General features: G+C 44.2%; 1 protein-coding gene across 1 annotated transcript in view; it reads left to right on the forward strand.

The window, feature by feature from the left end:
• Nucleotides 1–1945: 1945 nt before the first annotated feature.
• The window catches only part of LOC104575770 (phosphatidylinositol 3-kinase regulatory subunit alpha), a 50962-nt gene continuing 35687 nt past the window's right edge, over nucleotides 1946–17220 (forward strand). Inside the window, exons 1-2 of the mRNA XM_088534815.1 lie at nucleotides 1946–2024; nucleotides 5717–6459. Of these exons, the coding sequence (XP_088390941.1) occupies nucleotides 6126–6459 (334 nt within the window). The 5' untranslated portion in view covers nucleotides 1946–2024; nucleotides 5717–6125. The remainder of the gene's footprint in view (nucleotides 2025–5716; nucleotides 6460–17220) is intronic.

A 17220-nucleotide genomic window follows, 5' to 3' on the forward strand; every position in this document is an offset into this window, starting at 1 on the left:
TACTTTCTTTCAGGCACACTAACCTATAGCTCTTTGCAAAAACTATGCCCTGTTTTCATAAAACCATTTCGCTTTTCTCTTAGTAGTCTGTGATCAGACCATAAGCTAATTAGCTTTTTTAGAATGCCCAACTGCCAAATTATAGCAATGTAGACTCTTCCCTTCCCCTTAGCCAACATGTACTTCTGTTCTGCTCATAAGACTTCAGGCCATATGTATTTCTAGATATCTATTTTATTTCACCAGACTTACAGTTTCTTACACATTATTTTAAGCCCTGATCCTTGCAGTCTGTCTGGATAGGTAAGTCTCTAGTCTTTGTCCTTAGGTCCTCTTGTCATAATCAGAACCGTCTGTGTTCAGACTTCTCTAACACGTAAATAGTCTTCCTAAAGCCCACAGAGAGCACAGCTGCAAAACTTTTCTTTGGCTAGTCGACCTGATCCTGCCCCATTCTCTTTTTGTGCGCGCCTCTGCGTGCCACCACGCAGGCACAGACTCCTTCCTTGTCCTGGCAGTTCTATGTGCTGCTTGCCCTCATTTTACAGCTTTACAGGCAGCCCTTGTGCTGGTATTCACCAAGCCGTGGCACCATCTTCATGGGCTCCTCACGCTGCTGCCCCTGCCTTCCGTCCCTCCTACCCGGTTATACCTATGCTTAAACCACTTTCTCCTCTTCCGCAGCGACACCTACGAGAACTGCATCACGGTAACATATGTATGCATATACTTAGTATCTACAAGATAAGCAGCGACCTGTTCAAACAAAGCACACATAGCTCAGCAGCACAATCCTGCTGCTGCAACCTCGTGGTGTCCTGTCACACCCTCATGCTGCCAGATCCGCTCTAGATTGTGGACTCCTCGGGGCAGGGAATATGTCATGTCGCCCTGTGCCGCACAGAGCCTCGCAGACTTTGGCACCATAAGATGGTAATTAATGATATCGACTGAAGATCTTGGCTGCTTCAGACAGCTGCCACCTCCACCCGTTTTCCTGCTCTAAACCTCTCACCAGTCAGGGTTGACACACGTTTGGAGTGACGCTGGGTTTCCCGTGACTCAGGGCAAGGACACGGCACAGGGGTTTGTCACCTCACCTGGCCGGGCTCCGCTCTGCAGGACGGAGCTGCAGTGTGAGGAGCTGTGGGGACCCGCAACGCTGTGCAGTGCCCTGGCACGGTGATAACACACTGCTGCCCCGGGACCTCGTGTGCTGTCCTGGTACAGTGACAACACACTGCAGCTCTTGGGCCCTGGGGGTGCTCTGGCATGGAGATGACACATCGCCACCCTGGGACCTCATGTGGTGTCCTGGCAGCGTGATGTCGACAGGCGGTGGCTCTCGGGCCCCGTGCAGTGCCTGGCACAGCAAAGACGCTGCCATGCCGGGACTCTGTGTGGTGCCCTGGCACGGCAGTGACACCTTTGCTGCCCTGGGGCCGCATGTGCTACCCTGACACGCTGAGCACGACACAGCGAGCACAGCAGGCTGCAGCTCTCGCTCGGGCTTCGCGCAGCCCCACGACGACTGCGCCACTCTGCCCGGGGCCAGAGGCACTGGCCTGTGCGTGGGGACACGCGAGGGTGCTGCGGGGGCTGCCCACGCGGCCGCCCCCGCCATGGCAGAATATGGCGCCGAGCGAGGAAAAGCCCCGCAGCGGGGCCGGCGAGGCTCGTCCCGCCGCCGCTGCCGCTCCCGCTCCGGCCGGGGCCGCGGCCCCGCGCGGCGCCCTTCGCTGGCTCCGCCGCGGCCGGCGCTGCCGAGCCGCGGGGCGGCACGAGCGGGCGGGGCGGTGCGAGCGGCCCCGTCCGTCAGTCAGGGCGCGGCGGCGCCGGTTGGCGGCGGCGGCGGCGGGAGGCGGGGCGCGGGCGGCGGCGGCGGCGGCACCGCGCTGCCGGGGCACTGGGGCGGCGAGCGCGGCCGCGGAAGCCGGGCAGGGGCGCGCAGTGACGGCGGCGGCCGCCAGCGAGCGGGGACGCGGCGGCGCGGGAGGCAGAGGCGGCGCTGCCGCCGCGCAGAGGTAAAGGGGCGCCGCGGCCGCCGCTCGCCCGGCGCTGCCGGCGACGAGGCCGGGGCCGGGCGGGCGGGCAGCGGGGAGGCCGGGCGGGCGGCAGCGGGACCGGCGCCTCTGGCCGCGGGCGGCCGGGCCCGACCCGAGGGCGCTTCCTGGTGGCGCGCGCGGGGCGGGCTGCTCCGCGGGGCGCTCCCTGCGCGCCCCGCCTCCGCGGGCGCCGCTGCGGGGAGAGCCGCGGCTCCCGGCTGTGCGGGCAGCCGCGGGGCAGCGTCCCGCGTGGGTGCGCGGTCAGCGCGGGGCGGCCGCCCGTGCCCGTGCCGCGGGACGGGGGGCGGCGGCGGCGGCGCCCCTTCCCCGCGGGAGTGGAAGGGACGAGGAGGTGCGCGCGTGCGGTGCCGGTTCGGAGGCGACGCGCCGCCTCGGCGGCTGCCCGAGCGCGGCTGCAGCGCGCGAGCCGCTCCGCGTGGCTGCGCTGACGCGCGTGGACACGGGTGGGACGGCTGGACACGGCTGCGCAGGGAGCGGGGCATCCGTTCGGATGGGTCAGAAAAGGGGCAGTGGAGAAGCCTTCCTGTAGCCCTAAGTGTGAGGGTATGTGTAAACCTCATGCAACTTTCTTTAGTGCTTTCCTCCTTCCAGCTGTGGGTAACGTTCGGCATAAGCTGTTCCACTGGGAGAGACGAGTCCTGCCGAAACTCGGGAATCTCTTGTCAGGGCTGAGCTTTTGGGGCAGTAAATAAGAAACAAATGAGCGTTCGACTCTGTCACAATACTGCTGCTTCCTTTTCCATTCCGCCCGCCAAATGGAGATCCAGCAATATATCATCTGCGCTATAACAATGTTTCTTGCCTAAAGTGTTTGGTTTGGGTTTTTTTTTTTTTCCCCCCTCTCTACTTAAGATGGTCTCCAAGCTATTTATATTAAGAGTAATCAGCTTAAATCAGTTTGACTCAAAATGTCTGAGGGTGGAGCACTGCAGCTCCCCTTGCAAGAAAATTCTATTTATATGAAATCCTAGCGGGGCAGAGAATGAAGAAGTGTCAAGGAGCGGTTATGTGGAGACACCCTGGTGTTTCCAGGCTGAAGTAGTACCTGCCGTGGGGTGTCACCTGTTGGTGTGCCCTGCGGCTCTGTGCGGGGCTCTGGGAGGCTGCTCTCCTGCATCCCGAGCGCAGCAGGTACGGGGGACACGTGCAGGACGGCTCTCAAGAGCTTCCCCGCGGGTGACCCACGCAGCGTCTCCAGGTCCACGCGGCGGCCGCACACCTGGGGACAGGGCGCCCTGCGCCCAGGCCTGCAGCGCAGCGCCAGCAAAGCCCCCTTGGGACAGGGCTGTCGCCGTAACCCTGTTCTAACGCCCAATCAGTGAGCCCTTTTGTCCTCTCTGATACCACTTGCTGAGTTTTTAAGATAGGCTTAAAAACTGTCATAAGCAGTTTTTGCCTTATTACAGCATTTCGAATTTTGTGTTGTCAGAGGAGGTATAAGACACGCAAAAAATCACTTCAAGTATCTAGCCATAAAGATGCTATGATGGATTCAATAAAAGCTCAGGGGAGTAGGTCAACTCAGTTAAATTATGCAGTTTTTAGGAGACTTATTTGGTTAACTGCCAAAATGCCTGCAGGCAGTAGGAGTGAAATGAATAGTAGCAGAGCACTTGTTGAACCTTTCTTAACGAGAAAATAAAATTTTTAGAATATTTAATGTAGTTGAAGTGGTAATTTTCTTGCAGGTTTTGCTGTGCATAGTTGGATTTGGTTGGAAACATCTAGATTAGCTCCAACATTTACAGCTAAGGTGTGTTGAGTGCATTTTGTACCCTTGCTCTATGAAATGGGAGGAACCCATACTTTTAAAAAGACTTCTGTACAGTTTAATTGATACTCGTGCTGCAGATTTTTTTTCTTTCAATTCTTGCCGCATTCGGTGCATTTCCTTCTGGTAGAAAGTATGAAAATAAATATCAAAAAAGTATCTTCCTGTTAATTTTGAAGTCTGTAATGTTTGCTAGTGTGTACTCAGCAACATAGTTTGTTCAGAAGTGGCTCCAGAAATTTCTCATTAGAATTTCCGTGGGAACTGGAAGCCTAATCCACATGGATATATTTGAAAATAAATACTTGAGTTTAGGCTATTTTCTTAACAAGAAGTCTAATTCAGGCTAAAATGATTCCTTCCTATGGCAAAAATGGTTGCAGTGGATGATAAGGAAGTTCTTTAAGAACTTGCAAGATTTTCTTCTCTGTTCTGTTACAAGAGACGTTGCACAATAAACTGCAGGGAATTATATTTAGAGCCGAAGGACTGCAAAGGAGCCACACAGGACATAGTGGTCAGGGCTATCCCTTGTAAAGCAGAGTCCAGTCTATATACATTCCTGAAGATACATTTTAGCTTTTCAGCTAGCCAGGTTCTGAAGACTTGAGACAGTAAGGAAATGAATGAGGTGAAAAAAGTGCTGTCAGGTTACCTAATACAACCCTGTTTGCTCTTCTCCTTTTGCAATGTAAAAGGGAGTGTTAATTGAGGGGAAAAAAAAAAAAAAGCTTTCTGTTGCTCTAAGAAGAAGCCGTGCAGTCAGTGCTTTATCTCCTGGCATTGCACAGCCCTCTTGCCTTTTATGCAGCTGTAGTTCAGGTGCCTGTGTGCAAGGTTGAGTAGTTAGCACTTTCTGGTTTCCAACATAGTACTTAAAAGTCAGGTCCAATTGTAATTTTTAAGTAGATGAAAATGAGTAACAGTTGAAATAATAATGTTTAGAAAACTTTCACTTTTCTATATGTCTTTAAGCTACTGTTGGCTAAATTTAAAATACTGTTTTTTAAATCATACTTTTCCTTTTTACTTTATGGTCAGGCAAACTTGATTCAAATGCTCAGGCCTGTAGTCTCTTGTTTTTAGTGTAATTTAAGCATACACCCTGGTACTCTCCTGCCGCTGGTGCTGCTTAGGTGGTCTGGGTGTGCCTGGTTCAGTTGCTGATTGTTTTTCTAACATTGTACTATAAACACATTAAAAACCATCTGGAAGGCAGGGGAGTGGCGAAGCCCCTCTGCTGAAGAAAAAATGAAAAAATGCACCTGTCAAGTAAGAGCATTTCTGACTTTTTGGTTCTCACTGCAGATTATGAAAAGACGGCACCTCCAATAGGCCTGGGGAGCATAGGTTTGAGGCTAGGTGTTGTTACCCACCTCCATCCTCTGTACAGAGGTCAGAACACTGAGTGCCCCACCAATGACTTCCGAGCATGTTGGTTCTGATTGCGCTGAGTTTTGGTCGGCCTTGTGGAGACCAGCTGTGGCCCTGTGTCTTTGGGGAGGTAGCGTGTAGGACCGTGCTGCCAGGTGAGAGGTAGCACTCGCACGGATACCTTGAGGGCTGGTTCTCTGATTCTCAGAGGCTTGGATAGCCATAATCCTCAGGGATGAGAGAATGAAGCAGGGAATAGTGTGTCTCATACTGCTGCAATTCAAATTCAGTTCAAGTAATCAGGCATGTGTTTTATAAAAATGCAAGCATTAGCTGGCAGATTTTTTATGAGATTGCTTTTTTTTTTTTTTCTCTCTCTCTCTCCTCTTTTCTCCATTCCTGACCTATGCCTGAGTAGCCGAAAGCTTAAATCCCATGTGTAAGCCTAGGTTCACAAGTATCAGGAGAATTTGAAGCGACTACCAATTTTCTTTTCTCTTTCTAGGAAGAGCATGTATGAAGAGTTACGTGACAGAGTTTTTAAGGTACATGGGCATTCTGTGCCAAGCACATCAAAAGAAGGTGTGACCAGCTATAAGAATCAGCTAAACTCAATTATGGACACTCAGAATTACCAGAAAAATCGGACAAGGAACTAATTGGAAGAATATTGCTAGACATAGAAGAAGTGGAACACGTTCTTCTGCAACAATCATTGACTCAAAATAAATAGACGAATAAAACATCAGCAGTAAAATGACAAATCCTGGTGCTTTTTGATTCTCTGGTGGATCTTATTACTTGGACATTGCTATTGACATTTCTATTATTCTGTTTAATTTACATAAAAATATAACTGGACAGTTGCGTTTTGGTACTGTTTAACACCTTTGAATGTTAAGTCATTTGCCAAGATGAGTGCTGAAGGATATCAATACAGAGCTTTGTATGACTACAAGAAAGAGCGAGAAGAAGACATTGACTTGCACTTAGGAGATATACTAACTGTGAATAAAGGTACCTTACTAGCACTTGGATTCAGTGAAGGGGAAGAAGCAAAGCCTGAGGAAATTGGTTGGTTAAATGGCTTTAATGAAACTACAGGGGAGAGGGGGGATTTTCCGGGAACTTATGTAGAGTACATCGGAAGAAAGAAAATATCTCCGCCAACTCCGAAGCCTCGTCCTCCTCGACCTCTCCCGGTAGCACCAAGTCCTGCGAAAGTTGAAGCAGAGAGTGAGCAACAAGGTCAGTGCTGTTCCCCAAAGGGGGGTGTGGGCATGCGTGCACCTGCCTGCATGGGTGTGTGTTCCATGTTTTATCAGATATTTCTGTTTCATGGACTTACATGTCTACACATTTATGTGCTTAACACCTGCTTGTCAACCTTCCTAGTGCGCGCCTCACTGCAGTCAATTAAGAATTATTTGAACTTCACCATAAAATTTAGATTACGTATTTTGTGATTTCACTTGTCTGTTAGTGGTCTCTGTGGTGCCTTATCATGAGGAACATCTTGCAGGTTGAAAAGTTCTGCTCATAAAGACTTAAATGGAGAGTGAGGAGGCTAACAGTTATTTTAGGCTTTCAAGAAGCTGATGGAAGTGTTTTCCTCTGTGATTCATTAGACTTACTATTGAAAAATATCTTGGTAAATCTAAACAAACAGTATGTTCCTGGAATAAATATCTTGGTAACAGTGAAAATCATGTACTTTGTCATACAGGTTTATATGTGGAATTAAAAGTAAGAGTAGATAGTTAGAAATAGGCCATGGAATGTTGATTAAAAAAAAAAGCAGATGTAATTTTATGTTTTGTTTGGTTTTGGGCAGGGCATGCGGTAGAAAAAAATAGTACTTAAGTAAACAAAGAGAGATATTTCCTTTGTTTAACCATAAATCACTTTCTAACCTACATATGCAACAGTACCCGGGACAGAACTTGAACAGAATTTGATCAGGGCTGTGCTGCTAATAGAAGGAAGCCTTAACTGTATGAGCTATAGGTTTTAAAAAAACAAACTTGAAGTGATTTCCATCTTCTCTGTCTACTGGCATTGAGATATTGGGGTTTTACATTAAATCAGTATAAAACCAGATCCATCTTAGAATAGATTTTACATTGGTCTTTCTGAAAGTCTAGAATGGCTTATATTACTTTAATATCTAGTAATTCTTAAATGCTTAAGAGTAGTGTCTGTGGAAAATAAGTAATGGTGTGTGATCCTGATTCTCATAGTGATTCTGCAGTCATGAACAGTATCATCATCCTCTGCCTCCATAGAAGTGTTTGCAGCATCGCTGACAAAGTTGTGGTATCCATATATCAGCTTCCATCCCACTCTGCCTGTTACAAGTTTATGTTAATTGTGCTGATACTCATCAAAGACAAAGGAAATGCAGAAAAGAATTGTGTGTGACGGCTAAGTGAAAGCCTGGAAGATGCATTTCCAGGTCAGGAGAGGCATAGTAAAGGGTAGACTTGAACTTTATTTCCTTTAGCACTGAAGAATTGCTTGTATCTGCACAGTGTCTTGTTGTATGTCACGAATTCAGAGAAGGGGTGAGATGGAGGCATACTGGCATTTTAGGCTGGACTGTCCCCTATGTCTTACGCACTTAAAACCCTAGCCTTTAGCCATCTGAAGTGTCATTGCATTTTTTCTAAAAATGGTATTTTTCCTTATGAAATAAAATCTTTTTACTCCTTTGATAAATCCTGGTCAGGTAAATTTTTCCTTTTTGCTTTAAATCTACCTTTTGAGATGAATGTGTCTATCTCCATCATATTTAAACTGCAGAGTAAGCAGTGGTGTTTGGATAGACACCTCAGCAGTGGCAGGTCATTTTGAGAGGCAGCAGGTGGAACGAAAATCTGATTTTTTTTTTTTTTTTTTCACAAGTGCAGGTCCCGGGCAAGTACCAGTCACCTTAGGCTCTGAAGCATCAGTGCAATGTGGTTGCTCCCTCTAGCCCTGCTTGCTTGATGATCTTATTTCCAACTCCACACTGTGAACTGGCTACAGCATGGCATGGAGCGCTACAGCATGGCATGGAGCAGTCCTGGTGCTGATCTCATGGTTTCCAAGCCTGCTGAGGGCTTGGGTTCACAGCAGGCATTTGTGGAGCTATAGCTGCTGGGAGTTGTACTGTGAAATTCTGTGGTGGTTTGGGGGCAGCTCTGCTAAAACAGTGGTGTGTTTTTGGTTTCTTTTTTTCTATTTTTCTTCTACTCCTTTGGCAAGAGGCAGTGCCTTAGCCGTTACTGACTAATCTCTCCTAACCTGAAGTTTATTGCCTCTAGGCAGAGGACTATTTATGTGATACACTTATCTAATATAGCTCGCAACGGTAGGGCTTGGAAGCAAGAAATTTAATTGCTAATTTAACTGGGAATCTGACAACCTCAAATGAAACTTGCACACACAATATTGCTATGGGCCAAAATGTTTAGGAACCATCTTGGTATCAAACCAAGTATTTTTGTGCTTAAAAGGAATATTCTTTGAGTTCACTGCAACTCCTTTTGACTTAGTGCTTAAATTTGATGTAGGAGGCTAGAGAGCTTCAGTAATGACCTAGGTCCATGGATGAGACCTACCCTAGCAGTATTAGGAGAAACACTGAACTTTGGACGCCGTGTGGTAAAAGGGATAGGGTTAATTATGTTTAAAATCATGTATGTTTATTTAAGATAAATTGGGGGAAATTAAAGATAAGAGGGTATCTTCTGACTTTTAAAATATTATACAGATCATTTTGCTATAAAAGAAAAGACTAGAAATACTGTTTTTAGGAACAAAATATGGGAAAAGTTGCATTGAAAAATAGATGTGAAACAAGGGTGTGTTTGTTTAAGCAAGCAGACGAAAATGATACAGTGAAATCAGAGTTGTTAGGAGGAAATACATTTCAGATAAAGATTAAAGTAGCAGTTTATATCTGACTTTAAGTTTGGGCTTTGCAATTTCTATTTATGTGTATAAAATTTGGTGCAGAGAATAGTACAGTTAATATTGTCCAGCAGCCAACAGTAAGTTGGCAGTGGGCCAAAAGATTCTTCCTAGGATGATACTTCTCTCTACATCCCTAGAGTGTATTTTAAATAAATTAATGCATAGTATGAAACTCGCTTGACCAAATACAGTCAAGTTTACATTTTCAGTGCTTGATGATTTGAAACTGCTGTGTATCAAAATGACAAATTAATGGGGAACTGGAAACAAGGACTTCTTGAATGTAACTAAGTTTTTTGTAATCCATATGCTACTTGTGTTCCATGAAGAGTCAATTCTTTGTATATTCATATGAATGTATTGAATATCAGAAAACTAATTGGAGTTTTTTTGTAAGTACATAATCATATGAGTTCTTTAATTTTTACTTTGTATAAAGCTATACAAATTCATCACCTTTTAATAATTTCTACAGTATTTAAGATGTCATTGTTTGTTATGAATGTTTCCTCCCCTAGCCTTGCTAAGCATGATTACTGGCTAGTCAGTTTTCAGATTTGCACCAGATTTGCAATGTTTAGCCACAGGGTTGCTGGTATTCGGTGCTGCAGGTACATCTGTTCAATGCCTACAATTATCTTTGTGTATCACAGTCAATGGGGCTATTAATATGGGCAGTTATTCATAAGGGCAGTGTCTTATGCCACCACAACCCTATTTATAAACAAATAGGGAGCTCTTTAAATTGGAAAACAAATAAAACTACTGTTAGTCTTATATTAAAAACATTTCATCACTGAAGTCTTTTTTCCCCCAGACTTCTATCAATGATCTATGTAAATTTCTAGAACCAGTGTGGGTATTTAAATGGAATTTCAGTACCGTTGCATTTTTGCCTGTCTTCTCTTTATTTTTATCCATATAGAGCAGGTTTAAACTGATCTTCTATTATTTTTTAACCGCATCTGTAAAGATAAGAAAATGAAGGGGATAAAAGATTCCTATGAAGCTTCTAGCACCTTTTCACGAAGGAAAGGTGAATGGAGACCCTTCCAACAGTGAAGGGTCTTCATGTGCACCACGAAATGTCCGAGGTTTGTATGAAGCAGTAAATTATTGAGGAGAAAAAAACAAATCTCTTGTCTTGAAAGACTTTGTTTTCTAAATTGTAGCAACTTAGTCCCCACTCCCTCATTTTTTTTTTAAGTGGAAAAAGCTGCTCTGAGTTGAGCTGAGTTTTCTTTGATTCAGCTCTCTTGTGACATGACCGTGTATGTCTAGAGCAGTATCTTGTCTCTACCTCATTCCTGAAAGCTGATCTTAAGCAGAGGTTGGAGTATAAAGTTTTTATTGATTAATAGAAATTTTTTCTGGTACAACTTGGAATGCTTATTTCCCACTTTATAATGAAGGTCCAGTTGACTGGGATTTTATATGAATGTTTTTTCTGTTTTAATGTTTTGGGGTTTTCTGTAGCTTCCTCTGTGACTTTAAATGGTTGCATATGTTAACATTTCATATCCTTTGAGCCTCTCTAGAGCCTAAAGTCATTGGAAGCTGTCTTTTTTTTTTTTTTTTGGGGGGGGGGGGGCATGACAAAAATATAGCATAGATTTCTTTAATGAAGCTAATGAGTCGGAGCATTTGGAAATCCTTTCCTTCCAGGTTATACCACAGCGGACAAAGATCCAAACTGACAGAAAGCAGAAAACTGTTTGTGCGTGCTTGAACTGAACATGCTGTAGGATTTGTTTCTTACTCTACTTTCTTTTATACAGTTTATTTAATCTTGCAGTACAGTGATTGTGTTTCGGAAAACTATTTACATTTGTAAAGTGGAGTCCATAATAGTGAATGGAGTGGAGAGAGCCTGGAGCCTCACTTGGGAAGAAAACAGTCACCGTCTGTCCTGATTTAGGCGAATGGAAAAAGGAAATAACGGGGTGAAGGGATGAGTCACTATCTCATTTGGTAAATGTACTTGCCCCTCCAGCCAGAGCCCTGGGATTTGTTGTGAGCAGTGCGGTGCGAGCACGAGCCGTAGCTCCGCCGGGGCTGCCCCGCAGTCGTGCGCTTTGACAGTAATTGCTTTTCGCTCTCGGTGAGAAATGCGACAGGTCTGGGCCAGAGAGCCTGCCTGGCTGGGCTGGGCGAGCGGCCCCTCGCTGCCAGGTTAGCGCGTGTGTCGGAGAGGAGAGGCCTCGCCACCTGCCGCGCGGCCAACGCGAGCCAGGTTTGCGCAGCGCGCGCTGCGTGTGGCGAGGCAGGCGCCTGCTCTGCAGCTGGGGGCCGCAGGGGTGGCCACCCCAACCACCTGGGGAGAGCTCGGGAGGCGCCTGGCGATGCTCCCACCGAGCAAGCACAGCTCCGCCGGCCTGTGAGCCGAGAGTGCTGGGCAAGTCCATGGTTGATGCCTGGCCCCATCTGCTGGTAACGGGTGGAAGGAAGCAAGAGGGATGGAAGAGCTCCAGAAACGGCGTCTTCAGGGTTGCTTTTTAATTAGGATGGCCTAAGAAGTCTTTTTCTTGGACCATTTCTCTTTTAGTGAGAGATGCCTTTTGAGAGGAGTATTTTATTTTACATACCATCCTACTTTATTTTACTTGACCAACTAATATTTCTAGAAAAAAAATATCATTTTAGGGGCACACAGACCTCCTTTGGGTCCTCAGGGAAGACTTCACACTTGAAAGAGTTTTGTGTGACTGATCTAAGTCTTTTTTCTTTAAAAAACTGCCTTTCTTTATACATTTTGCTTTAAAAAACTGAAATAGGACACTATTCATTGATTATGCAAAAAATATTTGCCTGTATTGATATTACAATACTCTTAATATGCCTTTTGGTAGTCAGAGTAGTGGCATTATGTTGCATGAGTTTTCTTTCCTTCACCTTCTGTAATACTTATTCAGTCTTTTAATAACTGCACCTGAGGTGAATGTGTCCAGGACAAATTTAAAATGTGGTAAATATGGAATAATCTGCTCCTCTAAATCTTCTTAATCTGTGCCTGTAGCTGGGATGCAGGAACATCTGAACAAAAGCACTAGTTGGTAAACAGCTCTTGCTTGGGTTCTCATATGAGAAAATAAACTTACAAATTTCAGCAACACATGGTACTAAGTATTTGCCAAGAATGGATCATTTTGCACCCAAGCAAATAACCATGCCCACTTAAATAGTTGTGTGATGCCATACACACATCTACATTTTCTTGTGTGAAAGAACGCAGGTGTTGTAATTACAGCTGTCTGCCCACACTCACATCTGCTTCTTGCTCCAGAGTTGGTTTCCATGATGAACAGCCATGAAATCAATCTGAAGTCTACAATACAAAGAGCTGTTTTATTTTAATGGCTAGAACTGACAAGGGGATTATAAGATTATTAAAACAGTATTTCGATGGGGGAAGGACTTTAAGGTCTGTGAATACTTTGGTGAGAAAATAGGTACTTATAATAATTTAAAGAGGATAACTTTGGCTTTTTTTAAAAAGTAACTGTAGTTAATACTTCACTAATTCGTATTCGCTGTCTTTCAGGAAATATAAAAAATACAATCCTATTTTGTGTTTTTATTAGCAGAAAAAAATGCTTCTTTTGTTTTTGTTATCTATATCTTTTTTCACTTTGCCTAGAAATTCCTGTACCCTTGAAAACTGCCTGAAGTCCTTTGGTGAAATCTCAGCAAGTGTAACTTCTTGTACCAACTTGACTGCTCTTTTTGTACAAGTTTATATGAAAGTTGTATGCAACCGTTCAGAAAGCACCTGAAAACTATTTTTCACATTTTGATCCATATTATAAAATAGTTTTCATGTGAGATAGCATTTAAAAATAGTATTTAGGCTGTGGCTTAGTTAATAAAGATCTATAACCAAAAATCCTCAGGACCGAGCATCAAAAACATGCTAGTGGCCTGAGTAACAGAAAGAAGTGATTGCATACTTTTTAAAACTCTATCTTCTTCAAAACTACTGTGTAGGTTATGGTATGAATGATTAAAATGGTCTTTAACAGTTCAGCTGGCTGTAAGACAATTTGCATGTAAAAGCCACTGTATTGGTTCATATTCACATATTCATTTGGCATCAGTGGCTGTGCTAGAGCATTTTCCAGAGGTTACAGTCTGAGAAAAAAAATCCTTGGTAGAAACTGTGAACATAGAGGACAAGAAATGAACTCTGCCTTTGGGAGGTGCCTGTTTCCATCCGTACTAGCAGGTTACTTGGTTGTGTCCGTGATGGGAAGATGCTCCTGTAGAAGGCAGTTCTGCAGAAGGCAGGCCTGGAAGATGCTCTTGTAGAAGGCAGCTCTGCAGAAGGCAGGCCTGGAAGTCCCTGTTTCTCATCCTGGCTCCACCCAAGGCTCCAGAAGTTCTTGAGCAGCTGCTGTATTTTTCAGTAAGCAAGGCCTAAACTGGTCTTCATGGTTGCATGATCTTTTTTTTTTCTTTTTTTTCTTTTTTTTTTCTTTTTATAATGGAAAAGCAGACTTTAAACACAGATTTTAAAATGGAAAATTAGTGGCTAAAAATCAAACTATTTCAGTTAAACACATTGGATTGATGCAGGGATATATTGCTCGCCATTATTCTCCCTTGGCTCAGATTCATTTGATGCCCTTTATCCGTGCACTTCTGCACCGTAGCCTGAATTTGCTGGGGAAGGAGAGAAGTTTTAGTGCTGTCACTGATGTCTTCTCAGATGTCTGCCTCCCACTTGGATAAGTTTTGTAGGTAATTGGTAAGCATGGACGGTGTTATTCTTGGGGAAACAACACTCAGGGACTTTTAAATGGGCTAAAGCACTATCACGTTTCAAAGTACGTTATGGCTTCTAAAATATTCATGTCACAGGGAGGGCTCTTACTTTGTATGTGTACCCATTCCTAAACCCTAAAATGCTTTCAGCTGGAGGTAGACCAGATCTCTTAAATTAGAGTATTAATGAAAGAAGCCACTAATTATGTGCAGTGATAGATAAGGCTGCACAGCTGTGTCTGGCTTCACTATCTTTCCTTCCAGAAATATCCCAGGAATAAGCAGTTAGGAGCGAAGGCTCGCAATCTTTTTTGTGCTTTCACATGATGTTTAACACTGTGACCACACATTCCAGTCCTCTGTCGCTAATTCTTAATTTTTATTGTGCTAGGCTTGGACGGAGAAGTAAAAATGTCTGTAATGTTTATAAGCTGAGCCATGAATTGTCTCCTGTGGGAGCCGCAGCTGCTTGGCACAGGTGAGGCACGAGGAGCCGTCCCGGCCTCGCCGCGCTCCTCGCGGAGGCTGGCGCGCGCCCGCGCTGTCCGCCATGCGGCCCGGAGCAGCGGGCGGGCGGGCGCGTTGTCCGCTGCCTCCGCGTGCCGAGGGCGCGCCCCAGGGCCGCCTGCGTGTGGTGGCGCGCAGCTCGTCTTCTCCGGCGCATCGCGGCCGTGCCAGAGCTCCTCTGAAGTCAGAAACTCTTGGCTGAGCAGATTCGGTTGCTTTGTGCCTCTTGCTGCAATACAGGCTTCCATTCTTTGTTTTATGTTCGCAGCGTTGTTTGCAGTATGCCTTTCCCTTGAGAGAAACGTCCGAAAATGCCATCCGCTGACATTCTGAAGCAAGCTATTTTGGGTACTTTGTAGTCAAATCTGGACAGATGTTTGAATATAATTTAGAGTATATTCTCGCCAGTCTAAATCTGTTCAATTGTCCTGCAGCCAGAACAGCATGGTTACTCGTTAGCCTACATAAGCAATTTTGTGACGGAGAGAAGGATTTAGGGAGGCCTTCTGTTCCAGTGTAAGCTGGTTCTGAGACTAAAGATTTTTTTTAATGGCTCACACAATCTTGGCTATTGAACAGCAAAAGTGTTAAGGAACTTGTATTCAAAATAGTACGTAGCAAAAGCTTCATATCAAATGTCTGCAAATAAAGGATCTCTGTTCACTTACTTCAGGGGTCCTCAAGGGCACAGAGGGATGAATGTGGGAATTCTTCTTGCTCTGCTGTATTTATAATTTATTACTGTTGGTGGGGAGAGTAGTGTGCATTCCCTACTGCTTTATGTTTTTCTAACTTCCTCCTGGGTTCAAACTTAGTGATGAGAACTCCAAAACTCTTTTGTTAGTTCATGTAATTTCCAGCCTCATATTTAAAATAAGGGGTTTTCACCACCCCGTTATTATCACAACGCTTTCATTTTCTTACAGTAAGTCATTGGGTTAACAGCATTCACTGCAGAACACCTGACAAGAAGTCCTGCTTCTTTTGAACAGCCTTTCGGCTGTTGAGAGGAGTGTACTAAGAGGACATTTGGCACTCGTCTGTTCTATGTGATATTAATCATCCCTTTGGGTTAGGCTAGTCTCAAAGTGATAGTTACGTTTCTTATATTTACAATAGTAAAACTTGTACTGAAAAGGAGAGTGAATTGGGGGTGCTTTCCCCAATGAATTAAGATACAGGGCTTTAACCTGCCTGTACCGTTTAACAGAAAGGGGAAGACGGTTACCAACTGGCATGCTTTTGCTCCAGATGTTTCCTCTAAAACAAATATCTAGGGTTTTATTATGACACAGTAAGAACAGCCTGTAAGAAGAGAATGGGACTTTTTTTTGCTTTTTATTGTCTGTCTGATCTAAATAGCCAGTCAATCAAATACTGTGGTAAGTTGTCTAGTAGTTTACATTTACATGCCTGTGCGTGTTAATGGAAGCTGCTTTCTTCTGAATACAGAATTTAAAATGTTTTATTCAAAATCCTTTTGGATGCAAAAGAAAAAAGAACTTATTTTGCAGTGCTGATGTTGTTACAAATGTTAGACATGACTTTGTTTACCAAGAGGACATGTTCATGCAGGAAGCAGCAGACTTCTATTTTACTTTCCCTTAAATTGGTGGCAAAACACATTTTGATTTCAAAAGGAAGAGGATCAGACCTATAGTAAAGGATTAGCAGCTTTGGGACAAATCCCAAAAGCTTATTCCCATTTCTCTCAGGCAAAGTTCCCATTGCCTGTAGGGTTTGGAGCACAAATGCTGTAATTATGCTAGCTGTTTTAAAGAGATTCTGCCTTTTCCATATACAAATTTAATCTGCTATGGATGTGTGTAAAAATATTACATGATATACAGTGTATAGAAGAGTAGTATCTAATTGTCCTTTTGTGGACTTCAAAGATAGAAGGGAAAAAGCATTACGATCATCTAGTCTGACCTGTGTTAACAGGGCATGGAGTGTCACTCCATAATTCCCATATCAAGCTCTTAACTTCTAGATGCTATAAAGCATGTTTCTGATCAGTCCCAACTCCTCCTTTTACTTAATGGACATGGCTTAACTTTCAGTTTCATCCATTACATAGTAAGACTTACAAATTTAATAGCAGAAATGTCTTCTAAATTTTTGAGCTACACTTAACTGGTGATGGAAAATGCGAAGATTATTTTCAGTCAGGTTATTTCCCTTGGTCGCATTCGGTTATCTTCACTAATGCAAATAAAAATGCTCCATGCTGCTAAACACTTTGCCAAAGATAATTGTCTTTCAAGGCTGCTTGTTATCTGGATAGTTAGTGTGATGATCAGTGGGGTGTCTTACAAGTGAGGAATTGATACAGTGGCAGTTTTAATTGGGTATTCTGTTATGGTGATGAATTATTATATTAAAATAAGCATCGGTTTTGCTATTTTGATGTATTTGCATATGTATAGTGAATTCCCCATGACAGTAACAGAACGTTGTTAAGGCTGCAAAACTGAGCATTTTAAAGTTGTGTTTGTATGTGTAACTATACACCTTGTAGCGCATGCAGTATGATGCAGTGATTAATTATATAGTCACCTGACCCCTTTTTGCTTCTCATCCTCGTTTTGTGCATTGTGGGCATCTTCACCGAATGGGAATTGCTTCATTTTGGTTGTTTAGTTTGTGGTCTGAAGCCACCGCTACTTCACAGAATTCAGACTCCTTTCTGGAGGCAGATTTCTTCGTTGCCCCTTGTGCTCTTTCCAGTGACATTCCTGGTAATAGTGTCATGGAGCTTTTTGAATATTAAAACATCTTCAG

The sequence above is a fragment of the Tinamus guttatus genome, unplaced genomic scaffold, assembly GCF_059628265.1.
Source record: "Tinamus guttatus ecotype Peru unplaced genomic scaffold, ASM5962826v1 Tinamus_guttatus_pri_ptg000600l, whole genome shotgun sequence".
Classification (NCBI taxonomy): domain Eukaryota; kingdom Metazoa; phylum Chordata; class Aves; order Tinamiformes; family Tinamidae; genus Tinamus; species Tinamus guttatus.